At 44.7% G+C, this 14,491-nt stretch overlaps 1 protein-coding gene across 1 annotated transcript; it reads right to left on the minus strand.

Moving 5' to 3' along the window:
• LOC105895834 (phospholipid phosphatase 3-like) lies at positions 1-11,521 on the minus strand. Its single transcript, XM_042704877.1, has 6 exons — positions 10,809-11,521; positions 7,213-7,370; positions 5,488-5,768; positions 4,868-4,925; positions 2,647-2,823; positions 1-2,097 (listed from the first exon to the last, which is right to left on the minus strand). The coding sequence occupies exons 1-6, from the start codon at positions 10,975-10,977 to the stop codon at positions 1,933-1,935; spliced, it is 1,008 nt and encodes a 335-aa protein (XP_042560811.1). The 5' UTR covers positions 10,978-11,521; the 3' UTR covers positions 1-1,932.
• Positions 11,522-14,491: the final 2,970 nt, after the last annotated feature.

A 14,491-nucleotide genomic window follows, 5' to 3' on the forward strand; every position in this document is an offset into this window, starting at 1 on the left:
ATTGGAATGACGTCCCAATGTCACTAGGGGGCACTGGTGAGCACTGCAAAAGGGAGTGGTCAGTGGACACACACACACACATACACGCACGCACACAGACACACACACATACACTCTCTCTCTCACACACACACACACACACACACACAAACAGATATACAAGTACAGATGTATCTCACAGCAGTAGCCTCTGTCACTGGCTCAGTCATAATGGCCATAACTCATTAAAGATCACAGTGCTTAATATATATAACATATACATCCACAGTATACAATGTGGTACAAAGACAAACACACACACACACATACACACACATGCATGTGCACACACACACACAGAGGCACTAAAGAAATATGAGGTCAACACTGAGGATCATTCTAAACTGTTTACACAGGATCAAGTTACATTCAGCCACTTGGGAGATCACGCTCACATTCATAAACACACACCCATACACAGTCACACACACACACACACACACACACACACACACTGCACACAACATAATCAAAAACAGAAAAGGAATATGAGGTCAACACTTATTCTAAGTCGTTCACACAGGATCACATTACATTCAGTCACTTGGGAGATCTCGCTCTCACACTCACACTCACACAAAAACATGCACACACACACACACACACACACACACACACACACGACAACATGGCAATGAAAAATTCAAGAGCATAACAGAATGACTATACACAATATGTACCATGTGGTTATAGTTCAAGTGCTGTTTGAAATCACTGCCTTGAGACCCAGTAGCCATCCTTACAAGGGAAGGTCAAGAAAGGTCAGGGGTGAAAGTTCACAGGAGACTGTGGGAAGCGTCAGAGGATCTCCGCTTGGTCGCAGCCATGAGAAGCTCCATCTGCCTCCACAGAGCACAACTGGCAGGAATGTGGGCTTGGTTGTTTTTCTCATCACAGTGCTTGCGCTGACATAAGATGCACCACTCCGGGCCAATCAACATGACCCTGATGCCACTGGTGTGCTCTCCTATTGGACGAGACTTGAGTTGCACGTGAAAAAGATCATTCCAGAGCGCCCAGAGTTCTTTGTCCTTCTGCCTCCTCATCATTAAATCGTAAAAGAAAAATACAGTCAGTCGTAGTGTATGATACCAAGCAACTGCCACACAGAATTCCACTGCCGCATCCCACGCTCACATCGCTTGCCGTCTGTGGTGGACCGGAGGGTGGGTGGAAACGCTCCACGAGTTTTAGTCGAGTGCTGATAGTGATCAAAACGACGATGAGGAAGATTCAAGGGGACTGAGAACGAAGGCAACGGCTGTGGACGGGTTTTTCATGTGTTTGTATTTACGGACTTTCATGTGTTTGTATTTACGGACTTTCATGTGTTTGTATTTACGGACTTTCATGTGTTTGTATTTACGAGTTTTTCATGTGTTTCTTTTACTGTCAGCCAACATTCCTTTCACTCCTCTTCCGTTTGTTTGGTTCTCTGATTATCAAGCCAGTAAAATACATACAATCATGTAACAGTTCACATATATCTGTCCATTATAATAAAAAAAAAGAATAAGGATAACATTCATCAATGCCATCATCTCTCCTCTTGATGAAGAAATTGTGCTTTAGAAACAGGTGTGTATTATAAACACTATATACACGCGTTATAGTAAATTGTTAATAACAACATTCCAGGCTCCGAAGGTCAGGGTTAGCTTGCCAGAGTCTAGGTGTCACAGGCTACTGGCTTTGCAAAAAAGTGGCTCCTTGTTTGTGTGATAAGGCATTCTATGGAGCGTGCGCAATGGAACTTAGGGAATGTGTGTCTGTGTGTGTATGTCTGTGTGTGTGTGTATGTCTGTGTGTGTGTGTGTGTGTGTGTGTGTGTGTGTGCGTGTGTGTGTGTGTTTCTCTTTGTCTGTGTGTGTGTGCGTGTGTGTGTTATCCATCCTAACACAAAGTCTGCCGGTTGGACAGTGGCTGTTCTAGGGGGAGCTGAGGGGAGGGGCAATTTAGGGTGTTCTTAATCTGAGGGGAGGAGCCACATTGGGTGTTCTTTAACTGAGGGGAGGAGCCACATTGGGTGTTCTTAAACATGGTGGAGATATAAAAAGCCTGGAGAAAGAGAAAGACAACAAGAGGGAGGGGATGGTCGGTTATTGTTTTTCATTTTTATTTTCATTTTATTTCACTAGTATACACACATTCCCCCTCTCGTCCACACACACACCCAGTAAGCAGTGAGTACACCCTGGATCAGTCCAATGAGTATAGGTGGTGGAAGTAGTATACACACACTCACACAAACACACATTCAAACACACACACACACTGACACAACAAACACATTCAAACACACACACACTGACACAACAAACACATTCAAAAACACATTCAAACACACACACACACACACACACACACACACACACACACACACACATACACACACTCACTCACACAAACACACATTTAAACACACACACATGCACACACTGACACAAAAACACATTCAAACACGCACACACACACACACATACACATACATACACACACACAAACACACTCACTCACACAAACACACATTCAAACACGCACACATACACACTCAGCCACCCACCCTCCCACACACACACACACACATATACATGCAGAAACACTCACCACCCAGTAAGCGGTGAGCGCACCCTGGATGAGTCCTGTGAGGACGTCGGTGGGGTGGTGGCGATAGTCGGAGATGCGGCTGAGACCGGTGTAGATGGCGAGCATCACCAGCAGGAACTGGATCAGGGGGCGCAAGAGTCGCGCACCACGCCACGATAACCGTGCCTGCAGGTAGAACTGAGAGAGAGGGAGGCCGTGAGTATCAGTGTGTGTGTGTGTGTGTGTGTGAGTGTGTGTGTGTGTGTTTGTGTGTGTGTGAGTGAGTGTGTGTGTGTGTGTGTGTGTGTGTAAGTGTGTGTGTGTGTGTGTGTCTGTGTGTGTGTGTTTGTGTGTTTGTGAGTGAGTGTGTGTGTATGTGTGTGAGTGTGTGTGTGTGTGTGTGTGTGTGTGTGTGTTTTGTGTGACTACACAGAGTCGCCATTCAAGCTCAGTGGATCTGAAATGAATACATTCACTTTGCCTAACCCATAGAAAATACATGGGAGGAGATATAGTATATATATATAAAGGGTTAGGGTAAGGATATAGGCTCAAGTGTTTTTTAACAAAGCAGTAGTAGTAGCCGTAGTAGTGGCAGTAGTAGTAGTAGTAGCAGTAGCAGTAGCAGTAGCAGTAGCAGCAGCAGTAGTGGTAGCAGTAGTAGTAGTAGTAGTAGTAGCAGTAGCAGTAGTAGTAGTAGTAGCAGCAGCAGTAGTGGTAGCAGTAGTAGTAGTAGTAGTAGTAGTAGTAGTAGTAGCAGTAGCAGTAGTAGTAGTAGTAGCAGCAGCAGTAGTGGTAACAGTAGCAGTAGCAGTAGCAGTAGCAGTAGAAGCAGTCGTATAGTGGTAGTAGCAATAGGAGGTAATTTTATAATATGCTGTTAGAAAAAGCTGCTAAGCCAACCGGCAGCTGTAAAATGAGAATAAACAAAGCCAGTAGGTTTAGAAGTGTCCTAGGGTCAGGGTCAGGGTGCCTGCAATAACTCTCCAACACTACAATCCATTCACCCTTTAAAACCACCTCTCCTCAGTAGTAGAGACAGGCCTCTGTACACTACTTATGTCAACAACCAGGGTTTGTGTTTATTCAATAATCCCTAGTTTTATGAAACTCTAAGGTGTATGTTTCACCTGTCATGTTCTTTCCTTTTCTCTGATTTCTCTCACTATTCCCTCCCCCCTCCTCTCTTCCTCTCTCTTTCTCTCACAAATGATCACATTATCTCTCTGTCTCGCAACCCTCAGACCCCCCCCCCCTCCCCATCCTCTCTTCTCCCTCCTGTGACACTTGGATCCTTCTCCTCACACACAATAGATGCAGCGAGAGAGAGAGCGAGAGGGAGAGGGAGAGAGAGAGAGAGAGAGAGAGAGAGAGAGAGAGAGAGATCGGGAGGGAGGGAGAGGGAGAGAGAGAGAGGGAGATAAAGACAGAGCTGGGGAGGGAGAGAGAGAGAGATGGGGAGGGAGGGAGAGGGAGAGAGAGAGAGGGAGAGGGAGATAAAGAAAGAGCTGGGGAGGGAGAGAGAGAGGGATGGGGAGGGAGGGAGAGGGAGAGAGAGAGAGGGAGATAAAGAAAGAGCTGGGGAGGGAGAGAGAGAGAGAATGACGAAGAGAGAGAGAACAAAAGCTGTCTGTTCCGCTTCTCCTCCATCTCTACGCCCCCCCCCCCACTAACTTACGAACGGATCTGATTTCATCTACAGTGTCTACTGTGTGTGTGTGTGTGTGTGCACTTGGGGGAGTGTGTTTTGAATTGTGTGTGTGTGAAAGCTAGTGTGTGTGTGTGTGTGTCAAACGCTGTTTAGACAAGATTCAATGCGTCTGTGTGTGTGTTGGTGGGGGGGGGGGGGTTGTGTGCCAAAATGGGCAAATCAAGTTGCTTCAGGCTTATTTGAATTTAAATGCCTTGTGCATGTTTGTGTGTATGTGTGTGTGTGTGTGTGTGTGTGTGTGTGTGTGTGTGTGTGTGTGTGTGTGTAAGTGTGTTTTGTGCCAAGATGTGTGCAGCGTCCAAATCAAACTTTTTTAGACTTTTGTGAATGTCTGTACATCTGTGTGTGTGTGAGGCTGTTTGTGTGTGTGCGTGTGTGTGTCAGGCTTTGTGTGTGTGTGCATGTTAGGTTGTGTGTTTGTATGTGTGTGTTAGGTTGTGTGTGTGTATTGTGTGTGTGTGTGTGTGTGTGTGTGTGTTTGTGTGTGTGTGTGTGTGTGTGTGTGTGTGTGTGTGTGTGTGTGATACTCACAGCTAAGTAGAGCATGGTGTACATGGCAAAGGAAGCATGGCCTGAGAAAAATGACTTCCTATCAAAATGAGAGACAAGAAAAAGACATTTTCAAACAGAGGCACACAGTCAACCACACACACACACACACGCTAGCACCCATACACACGCACGCACACAAGCACACATCTTGCCACTCAATCAATCATAGATATTCATCTCCTTCATCTTGCTGTCTGGTTAAATCCATTTACGGTTGTCTCAAAGCATTATGATATTTTATATCTGTACAAAATTGTGTAAATACACAAAATACAGAAGCACAGAAAACTCAAATAAATCTTTCTCCTGTTTGCCGGTGACCTACACACACACACTCACACACACACACACACACACACACTCTCTCCTGTTCTCTTTCCCCAGGTCAGGGTGTTCACCGGTGACCTACACACACACACCTGGCCTCTTCCTCAAGGTTGGGGTGCTTACTGGTGACACACACACACTCGCTCTCTCTCTCTCTCTAACCTGGCCTTTTCATCCAGATCAGGGTGTTTACAGGTGACACAAACACACACACACACACACACACACACACACACACACACACACACATACACTCGCTCTCTCTCTCTAACCTGGCCTCTTCATCCAGGTCGGGGTGTTTACAGGTGACCGTGGTCACGTAGGTTCCCATGGTGCAGTTGAGCATGGCGTAGGAGACGCCGCAGGCCTGCAGGAAGTGAGGTCGCAGGCGACCCACGCTCAGCTTGGCCATGTTGGTCAGCGATTGGCTGACACAGCAGCCAAACAGGAAGCTGCCCAGCTCCTTGTAGAGACAGGAGACGTACAGGTTCTGCATGAAGGCGCTGGAGTGCACACCGCGGAAACGCACCCGGTAACACTCGCCTAAGGCAATCTGAGAGAGAGAGAGAGAAAGAGAGAGAAAGAAAGGGAACGAAAGAATGAAAGAGAGAAGAAAACACATTGTTCCTTTTCCTCATTAGTGTCATCACATTGTCTTCATCCGCTCTCAGGTCAGCATCATCGTCATCATCGTCACCATCGTCATCACTATTGGGTCAGCATCATCATCATCGTCATCGTCATCATCGTCATCACTATTGGTCATAGCAGTTGAAAGTAACTAAAAAGCAGACTTTGTACCAGGTTAAGTTATTACCCATACTCGGTCATGTGGTATGTGTATATTTTCTTTTCTTTCAACTGAATATTTCTTCAATGGAAAAAAAAATACAAAGAAAAAACACAATACATAACAATGAGGATGGGCCCATGGCAGTAACAACAATAACAACAACAATAACAATAACAATAACAATAACAATTAATGTTTAAAACAAATGTTGTAATACATGTATACACAAACACAGACATGTATCTTGGTCCCGTATGAGAGATCTAATTATTATTAATGACATATTGTTGATCAGTAAAGCACGTAACTTTCTTGGCTTCTTGTAGTCTGGTTTGATGGAGAGAGGGAGATTGATAGAGAGACACATCAGCAAGGAGAGAAAGAACAAAGTTCAGAGAGGGACAGATGGGTTAAGAGGAAAAGAGAGAAGAGATAGAGGGAGAGAGGGAAGAGGGTGAAGTTGAGGGAGAGGAAAATATAGAAGAGAGAGAAGAGGGAGAAGAGAGAGAAGAGGGAGAGGGAGGGAGGGAAGAGAGAGAGAGGGTGAGAGAGGGAGAAGAGATAGAAGATAGAGAAGAGGGCGAGGGAGGGAGGGAAGAGAAAGAGAGGGTAAGAGAGGGAGAGAGGGAGAAGAGGGGAGAGAGGGAGAGAGAGAGAAGAGGGAGGGAGGGAGGGAAGGGGGTGAAGGTGAGGGAGTGGAAGAGAGAGAAGAGGCCATTTTAAAGATAGAAAACTAACAAAAAAGTGAGACCATACATGGTGAGCATAGTTACACAGAGAGAGATGGTGAGCACAGTTACACACAGAGAAACACAGAGAGAGATGGTGAGCATAGTGACACATAGTGATATAGAGAAACACAGAGAGAGATGGTGAGCAGAGTGACACAGGGAGAGATGGTGAGGATAGTGACACATAGTGACACAGAGAGAGATGGTGAGCATAGTGACACAGAGAAACACAGAGAGAGATGGTGAGCATAGTGACACAGAGAGACACAGAGAGAGATGGTGAGCACAGTGACACAGAGAGAGATGGTGAGGATAGTGACACAGAGAGACACATAGAGAGATGGTGAGCATAGAGACACAGAGAGAGATGGTGAGCATAGTGACACACAGAGAAACACAGAGAGAGATGGTGAGCATAGTGACACATAGTCCCAGATGCAGCCCAGGTCAGGTGCAGATCGCCAGCTTATTACCGTGAGGCCGGTGATGACGATGCCCCCGGCAACGAGGAGGCCGTCGGGGATGACCTCGTGCTCCAGGTAGGGGTAGGTGATGCTGGAGTCGCCGCAGAAGAAGCCCCGCCGGTACGGAGACACCGCCTTCAGCTCGCACGCAAAGAATGGGATAGAGGCTAGGAGGAGAGAGAGAGGGAGGGATAGAGGGAGGGAGAGAGGGAGAGAGAGAGGGGGGAGGGAGAGGGAGAGAGAGAGGGAGAGAGGGGGGGAGGGAGGGAGCGAGAGAGGGAGAGAGAGAGGGAGGGAGAGAGGGAGGGAGAGAGGGAGAGAGAGAGGGGGGGAGGGAGAGGGAGAGAGAGAGGGAGGGAGAGAGGGAGGGAGAGAGGGAGAGAGAGAGGGAGGGAGAGAGGGAGGGAGAGAGGGAGAGAGAGAGGGGGGAGGGAGGGAGAGAGAGAGAGAGAGGAAGGAGAGGAAGGAGAGGTGAATTACAGGAGTGCCCGCTGCAACTTGAAACTAAAAGTTCGCCCATACATATCATGTGAAGAAATTGTGATGTTTTGTTCTTTTCAGATATTTCTGTAAAATGCTATTTTAAGATTATTTGCTATAAATTGTAAGCTGATTGGGTTGCCAAAACAAAAAAAAACAATAGTTTCAACCAGAGACAGGCTTAAAACCAACAGTACATTTTGGCTGTCACACATATTCTTTGTACAGCTGGGTTTTTGAACAGGCTTTTAGATGTGTGTTAAAACCACAGAAAGAGTCGCATCTAAACCCATTTAAACACCAGCCAGAGTAACTGAGATCAAGAAGCATGGCTTTTATTAGCATCGTGGTGACTTAGCTCTATGAGCTAAATGTATACACATTTCAGCTCATACACGGAAAGGTTAGAGAGATACAGTACATATAGAGATAGACAGAGCTAAATGATTGGGTGCCTTGATCATAGCCAGTGAGAGAGAGAGAGAGAGACATACAGGTGAGTTCAGATAAAGGGATTCACAAAAGGGGGTTAGTACTGAGATAGGTAGCCATGTTTGTGTGAACGTGTGAGAGATAGGGAGAAGACACCAGCTCAGAATACAAACAAGGCCCCGATGTGTTAAAATGTTGAAGTTAAACAAGCCTCTATCAGACATGTGTGTTTTTAAGTGTGTCAACATGTTATAATGGGTTGAAGTGCACACTGGTAGACCCAAAGTAAACTTTGTGCAAAGGGTTAAGTTCTATCTTCCAAGCGTGTGAGAGCAATTCTGGCACAACCCAGTGAAGACGTCACGCCAACCACATGCTGTGCCCGATCTTACACGTAACGATGCATAACAGTGTAAAACGAGTGAGAGGAAAGGAGGAAGGGAGAGAGAGAGAGAGAGAGAGAGAAAGGAAAAGAAGGGAGAGGGGAAGGAAGGAGCCTGAGAGAATAGAGAGACTGGGAATATGAGGAAAGAGAGAGAAAAAGAGAGAGAGAAATAGAGAGAGAGAGAGAGAGAGAGAGAGGAGAGGAAAAGAAGGGAGACAGGGGGAGGAAGGAGGCTGAGAGAGACTGGGAATGTGAGGAAAGAGAGAGAGAGAGAGAGAGAGAGAGAGAAAGAGAAAGAGAGAGAGAGAGAGAAACAGATGAACAGAAAGAAAGAGGAACAGATGGAGACAATGAGACAAAAGAGCAAAGACTGTCAGAAAGAGCGAGAAAGACATGGGACAGTGGGGGGGACTGGAGATCCATGTAGAGCCAGCCGTAGAGAGAAAAAACACAATAAGAGAGAAAACAGACAAACAAATACAGAAGGTACGTATATCACACAGCAGAGCAGGGGATAGAGAGAGGCGCATGAAAGAGTGAAAGAGGGGGAAAAGAGTGACAAAGAAAGAGACGAGTTGCTGTGAAACAAGCTAGTCTACAAATGAAGCCTGTTTCCAATTAGCACGCTGAAGAATTTGGTCCCATTATGACGTCATCAATAATAGAACGCATAGACAGCAAGGGGAGACAGAACATGCAAAGAAGCGAAAAGGGCTGAAAGAGAGAGGAAGATGAGAGAGAGAGAGGAAGATGAGAGAGAGAGGGAGAGGGGGAGGGAGGGAGAGAGAGATGGGGGGTGGTCTCTTGGGTGGGGGGCACTATTAAGATAGAGAGTCCAGAGATGGTGAGCATGAGAAACATGGGGGAGGGGGGGGGGGATGAGGTTCGAACAATGAGAAACATAATTTGAACTAGTGGTCTGAATTCCACAAGAGACACAGAGAAAGAGAGAAAGAAAAAGAGAGAGGCAGAGGCAGGGATAGAGGGGCAGAGAAAGGGAGGAAGAGAGATAGAAAGAGAGAGGGAGAAATGATGAGTGCCTGGGACGGAATGTGGGGGTCAAAATCCCAGAGGGCATACAGGGACCTAAACCATAAACAAAAATAAAAGAGAGAGAGAGAGAGGGGGGGGTGAGAGAGAGAGAGGGAGGGAGAGAAGGAGGGGGAGATAGAGAGGGAGGGAGAGAGAGAGAGAGGGAGGATGTAAAAGGAGAGAGAGGCAAAAAAGAAACACTGATGAACGTAGCACCTTCTTGTTGAAAAATAAATCCTGGATTAAGTCAAATTGTGTTGTACCACTTTTGTAGACATGCATACAAAGTTTCAAACGTACACGCATGGTACGCTATACACACTCACTCACATAAACACATGGAAGACTTGACACTCACATGCACAAAGCAAACATCAACACCCATCAACATCAACACTCATAATAATAACCCCATCATCAGTGGTCTGTCTGTCTATCTCTCTATCTCTCCTCCATAATTATTGCTCTCTCTCTCTCTCTCTGTCTATCTCTCTCTCTCTCTCTCTCTCTGTCTTCCTCTCTCATGTATGGGTAGGCTGCACTGTGAGTGTGTAGCCTACTGTTCCATCTCATCAATATGTAAACACTTATCAAATAGGTCTACTTAACAGACATCGGCAATAGAAAAAGTCGAAACCATTGCACTGATTTTGTGCGTTTTGTTGTTTTGAAAAGTTTGTTTAGCCGTATTAAGAATTGACTATGTGAATTCCTGTAGAAATTGTATTCAATTCGCCCCAATTGCTCAACTTCGGGGGCGGGGGGGCAAATTGAAAGGGTCAACACAATTCTTAACAAGCGGATTATATAATTATTTATGGTGAACACAATTCCCTTGGTTGCGCAGTTCCCTGAGAACTCAGGTTGTCATGGAAATCCCGGAGTTCCCTGGCAAGCCTCCAGCCAGCTGGTAGGGTGGAATAAGCACGTGCTAGCGGGCTTGGGGACGTTGGGGGGGGGGGGGGGGTAGCTTTAAAACGGTCCTGTGGGTTGATAAGCTTGTTTAATATTTGGGGTAGAATGTTGCATGACAATAAGCACAGCTGGTTTGATGTTGTACTACCTTTTGCGTGAGAAATCGGCATAGAGAACTGTGTGTGTGTGCGTGTGTGAGAGAGAGGTACATGTATACGTTTTCGGTATATTCTTTTTTTTTTAACACAGACACGGGTCATCTACATGCATGCAGTAAGGTGTAAAAGCTGCCTCTACCCAACCGCAAGGGAAGACAAAGCAAGCGCCCCTGAAACTAACGACATCTTCTGCTGTTACTTACCCACAAACAAGCAAAGTAAGTCCAAGCCAACGAGTAGGCGTCTTTTGGAGAGCGCCCCATATTGGGTTTCAGAGAAGTCCTTGATTCCGTTCCCTTCAACCGCTGTTCTGGGTCCGCAATTATCAGCTGGTCGCATACTGGCAATATTTGGGCTGTATTTATCTCGCATTGGTCCACACTAATTATTTATTTAAAAAGTTATATAAAACAGCAACCGCCGATTTAAGATATGTTTCAGTCGTTTAAATACAAATATTGCTAATTAATGTGAACTCTAGCTAAGGTTATCTACCGACTTCGCCAAATGACACCTACACAAATCCTCAGCTCTTGCGGGGAAGTCTTCCACAGTCATCACTTAACTAAGAAAATAAGTCCAGAAATGTGGTCATGAAAAGCTAGGCGTGCTAGCAGGCGTAACCCTCATCATTCCTCAACAATTCGTCTTCTTGAAGAGGAAAACTACGCTGGGATTGCGAAACTCTTGTCCGGTTCATTTTACTCTCCGGCCGTGCGCCCTCTCACAACCTGCACATCCTCCCTCTCTCTCTCTCTCTTTCTCTCTCTGTCCCTCCCTCACTCCTGTTTGTGCCTGTGTGCGTCAATTGGTGCTATCCGCCGCGACGTCTACATTATACGCAACTTCACTGGTCTTTGCCCGCCCGTTGTGTCCCTATGAGAATTCAGAATGTCTAATCATACGCAGTTATAAGACGTCCGCAGGCAGGTTTTAAACATCTTTTCAAGATCACGTCTGTCTTGGAGCATTCCAATACTTAATTTATCTGATGGTAAGGTAGTACATCAGAATAATACTCATCTCGACTTAAATATGGATCATCATTTATGTGTGTTTGTAATGAAATGTTAGTTAAAGACTTATGTTACGCACTGGTCCCTCACTAACCAGTCTATCCACGTCCAAATAATACCTCCATGATAATAATAATAACCTTGCAATACAAATATCAAGGTTTCACGATATTACAGTATTAAATGACTGTTTCTTAAAAAAAAGGCAAATGTTAATGGAATAAAGAACTAATTACCCCTCATTCATTTTCTTTAGCATAAATAGTACCATTGTTGATGATAGTCTCATACTGCATACCTCAGAACTAAAAAGATCACAATCAGAATTATTTGTATTGGCAAGTATATTTACACATACAGGAATTAAATAGTACTCTTCCTAAGAATTTTAACGGGATTGAGGTGCTGCCATCTAGTGAAAGAATGAAAAAATTACAGCTACATACCAAACTTGAATGGAAAGCTCACTCTCACTCTCAATATATAAACAAATAATTTATCAACTAAAATAGAGAGAGGGAATAAATCAAAATACAAACAACTCTTCATTCTGACTTGGACATGTACATCATCACTGATGGTCAGATGTGATTGATTAGACTGAATTATTCACAAAAAGCAACATAAAAACAAGCACACAAGTGCGCGAGATACAGTTCCACCAGTTGAATGAAGACTTAAATGTGAGATGTAAGACAGAGGTCACGCAGAAAGTTCAGGGCCAAAACAAAGAGACCTGCTTCTCTCAATCACTCCGCATTAAAAGCCTTAAAAACTACAAATCCCAGGTCTCCACTTCCTGTACGTGTACATTGCCAGGGTCACGTTCAATCTGGACAGTGTGCAACAGGCTTTGCACAATGGAATCAACTAAAGTCCTTTACGAATGCAAGAATAAAAAGAATAACATATCCAATACAAATCAATTCCATCAGGCTCCAAAAACGATGTATGTGTTGTAGGGGCTGAACGCGTTGGTGGTGCTTTGAACACGGCTGTGACAAAGAGCGGATATGAAGCAGTTGACTGTGTTTGTGCGTCGCCTACGTGAGAGTGAGTCACTCTGTGTTTGTAATCACATTCACTGTAAGACACACTCGACCTTTCTATTGGACCAGTAGGCTACTGGTTAATATGACAAAGGGAAGAGACGCTGAGACGCCCTCTAAACATGCCACACTAAATTAAACGCCTGCCTGAAATCTTAGCCTCAGGCTTACTTATTAAAGAGTGTCAACAACGGAATCATAGCATACAGTCTATCCGCAACGTGTTTTTGGCTTTTGTGATTATAGAACCAGCTCCATATAGGAGGGAGAGTAGGCTAATAGCGCATTTATGAAATTAAAGGAGTGTGACGGACCCCAGCGCAGGGTGACCGTCTATAGGTGAGTGTGGCCAAAAAGTTCAGTAAGAGTCAGCCTTCGAAGACATTGGGGGTTTATTAAGGATCGAATATCATCAAGCAAACCATAAGTAGCTACAACAAAAATTGCAGATTAGGAAAACCCAATTCAAAATCCAATGCAAAAATGTATTAATAAAAAATAAGTCAAAAATCCTGCTAAGCCTCTAATCAAGCCGAGGACAAAAGTCAGCAGCCTCTCACGGTCGGCGCACAATATTCACATTCACATACCTTACAAGGAACTAAACTCACTAGACAGATAAGGTGAACACATAGAAAGGTGGCCAGCACCATGTACAACAAAATGGGTACACAGAGAAATCAATCAATACACATATCACAAGACAGACCCTGCAAAACAAATAGCCTACAGTGTTCCTCTGTATGGGAAATACAAATATAATAATCACACCCCCAGGCATGCAAAAAGTCTCCATACAGAAGTGCTTTGGCCATTGCAGGGAATCACCTGTCTAAGTCTCTATAGGAAACAAATAAATGTGTCCCTTGTTGCCAGCGGTGCTTCTTTGCCGTCGAACTGACAAGCCAAACGAGGACACACGCCAACAAATCTCCAACAAGTTGGTCATACATATTATGCCACATAGGCTACAAATATTCAGTTGAGTTTGTGCACTAACTCTGATCAATTAAATAAATGTTTGAAGGCGTAATTCAAGCCTAGCGAGTCCTATGTGTTTCGCGCTGCGACGACACATTGAGCAATAGCAGAGTTTTGAAAGATGGCACCATATTGCTTCGAATTTTCAAATTAAGGAGGACTATTACTGTTCAAACACTGAATTATTTTTTCGATGACTCCACTGATATGGCTTGGTAGAAGGTCTATTGTTTCAAAAATCCAGTTTATGAACATGTGAACTGCTCTCCAATAGGAACGCCACCACTAGGGGCGTAGGTTTTCACTTTACATAGGAAGGTGCTATTGCTCATGATCAACGCGGAACAAATAAAAACGAAAGTAAATTTGAGCTGAGCAAGGAAGGTTTTGACAAAGGGCGATTGCATGCAGGAACATGTCCATCGTTTTTCTACGAGTGTGAGTACGCATAATTAGTCGAAGTTACTGTTGTAATTGGTACTAGAGGTGGTGATCTCGTTTTCGTGGAATGAATATGGAAGATTACCCTAGGGCTACTAGTCGGAGACGACACGAAAGTTTTCACGGACTTGATGGGCCTACTTGCGAAATGCCACGCTGTAGATTAGGCCTACCTTTCCATACCACCTTTTCAGACCGTAACTCTAATTTGCCTTGACTGAAATAAAAAAAATGTAGTATAGATATAGTCTGTTATCCAAATCGATAGACTCCGCATGGATCATCCGAAGTTGTAATAAATATGAACAGTTCGGGAAAAAAATGGTTCGAAGACGAGGAAGTGACATTTTACTCAATAGGTTTATATGTAATGACACATATTAAACTAGTACCTAAATG

The sequence above is a fragment of the Clupea harengus genome, unplaced genomic scaffold, assembly GCF_900700415.2.
Source record: "Clupea harengus unplaced genomic scaffold, Ch_v2.0.2, whole genome shotgun sequence".
Classification (NCBI taxonomy): domain Eukaryota; kingdom Metazoa; phylum Chordata; class Actinopteri; order Clupeiformes; family Clupeidae; genus Clupea; species Clupea harengus.

Coding starts and splice junctions, on each gene's coding strand:
- LOC105895834 (XM_042704877.1), bottom strand. CDS start 10,977: ATGCGAGATAAATACAGCCCAAATATTGCCAGTATGCGACCAGCTGAT. Junction 7,371..10,808: donor CTTACTTTGCTTGTTTGTGG/GTAAGTAACAGC, acceptor CTCTCCTCCTAG/CCTCTATCCCATTCTTTGCG. Junction 5,769..7,212: donor TCGTCATCACCGGCCTCACG/GTAATAAGCTGG, acceptor TCTCTCTCTCAG/ATTGCCTTAGGCGAGTGTTA.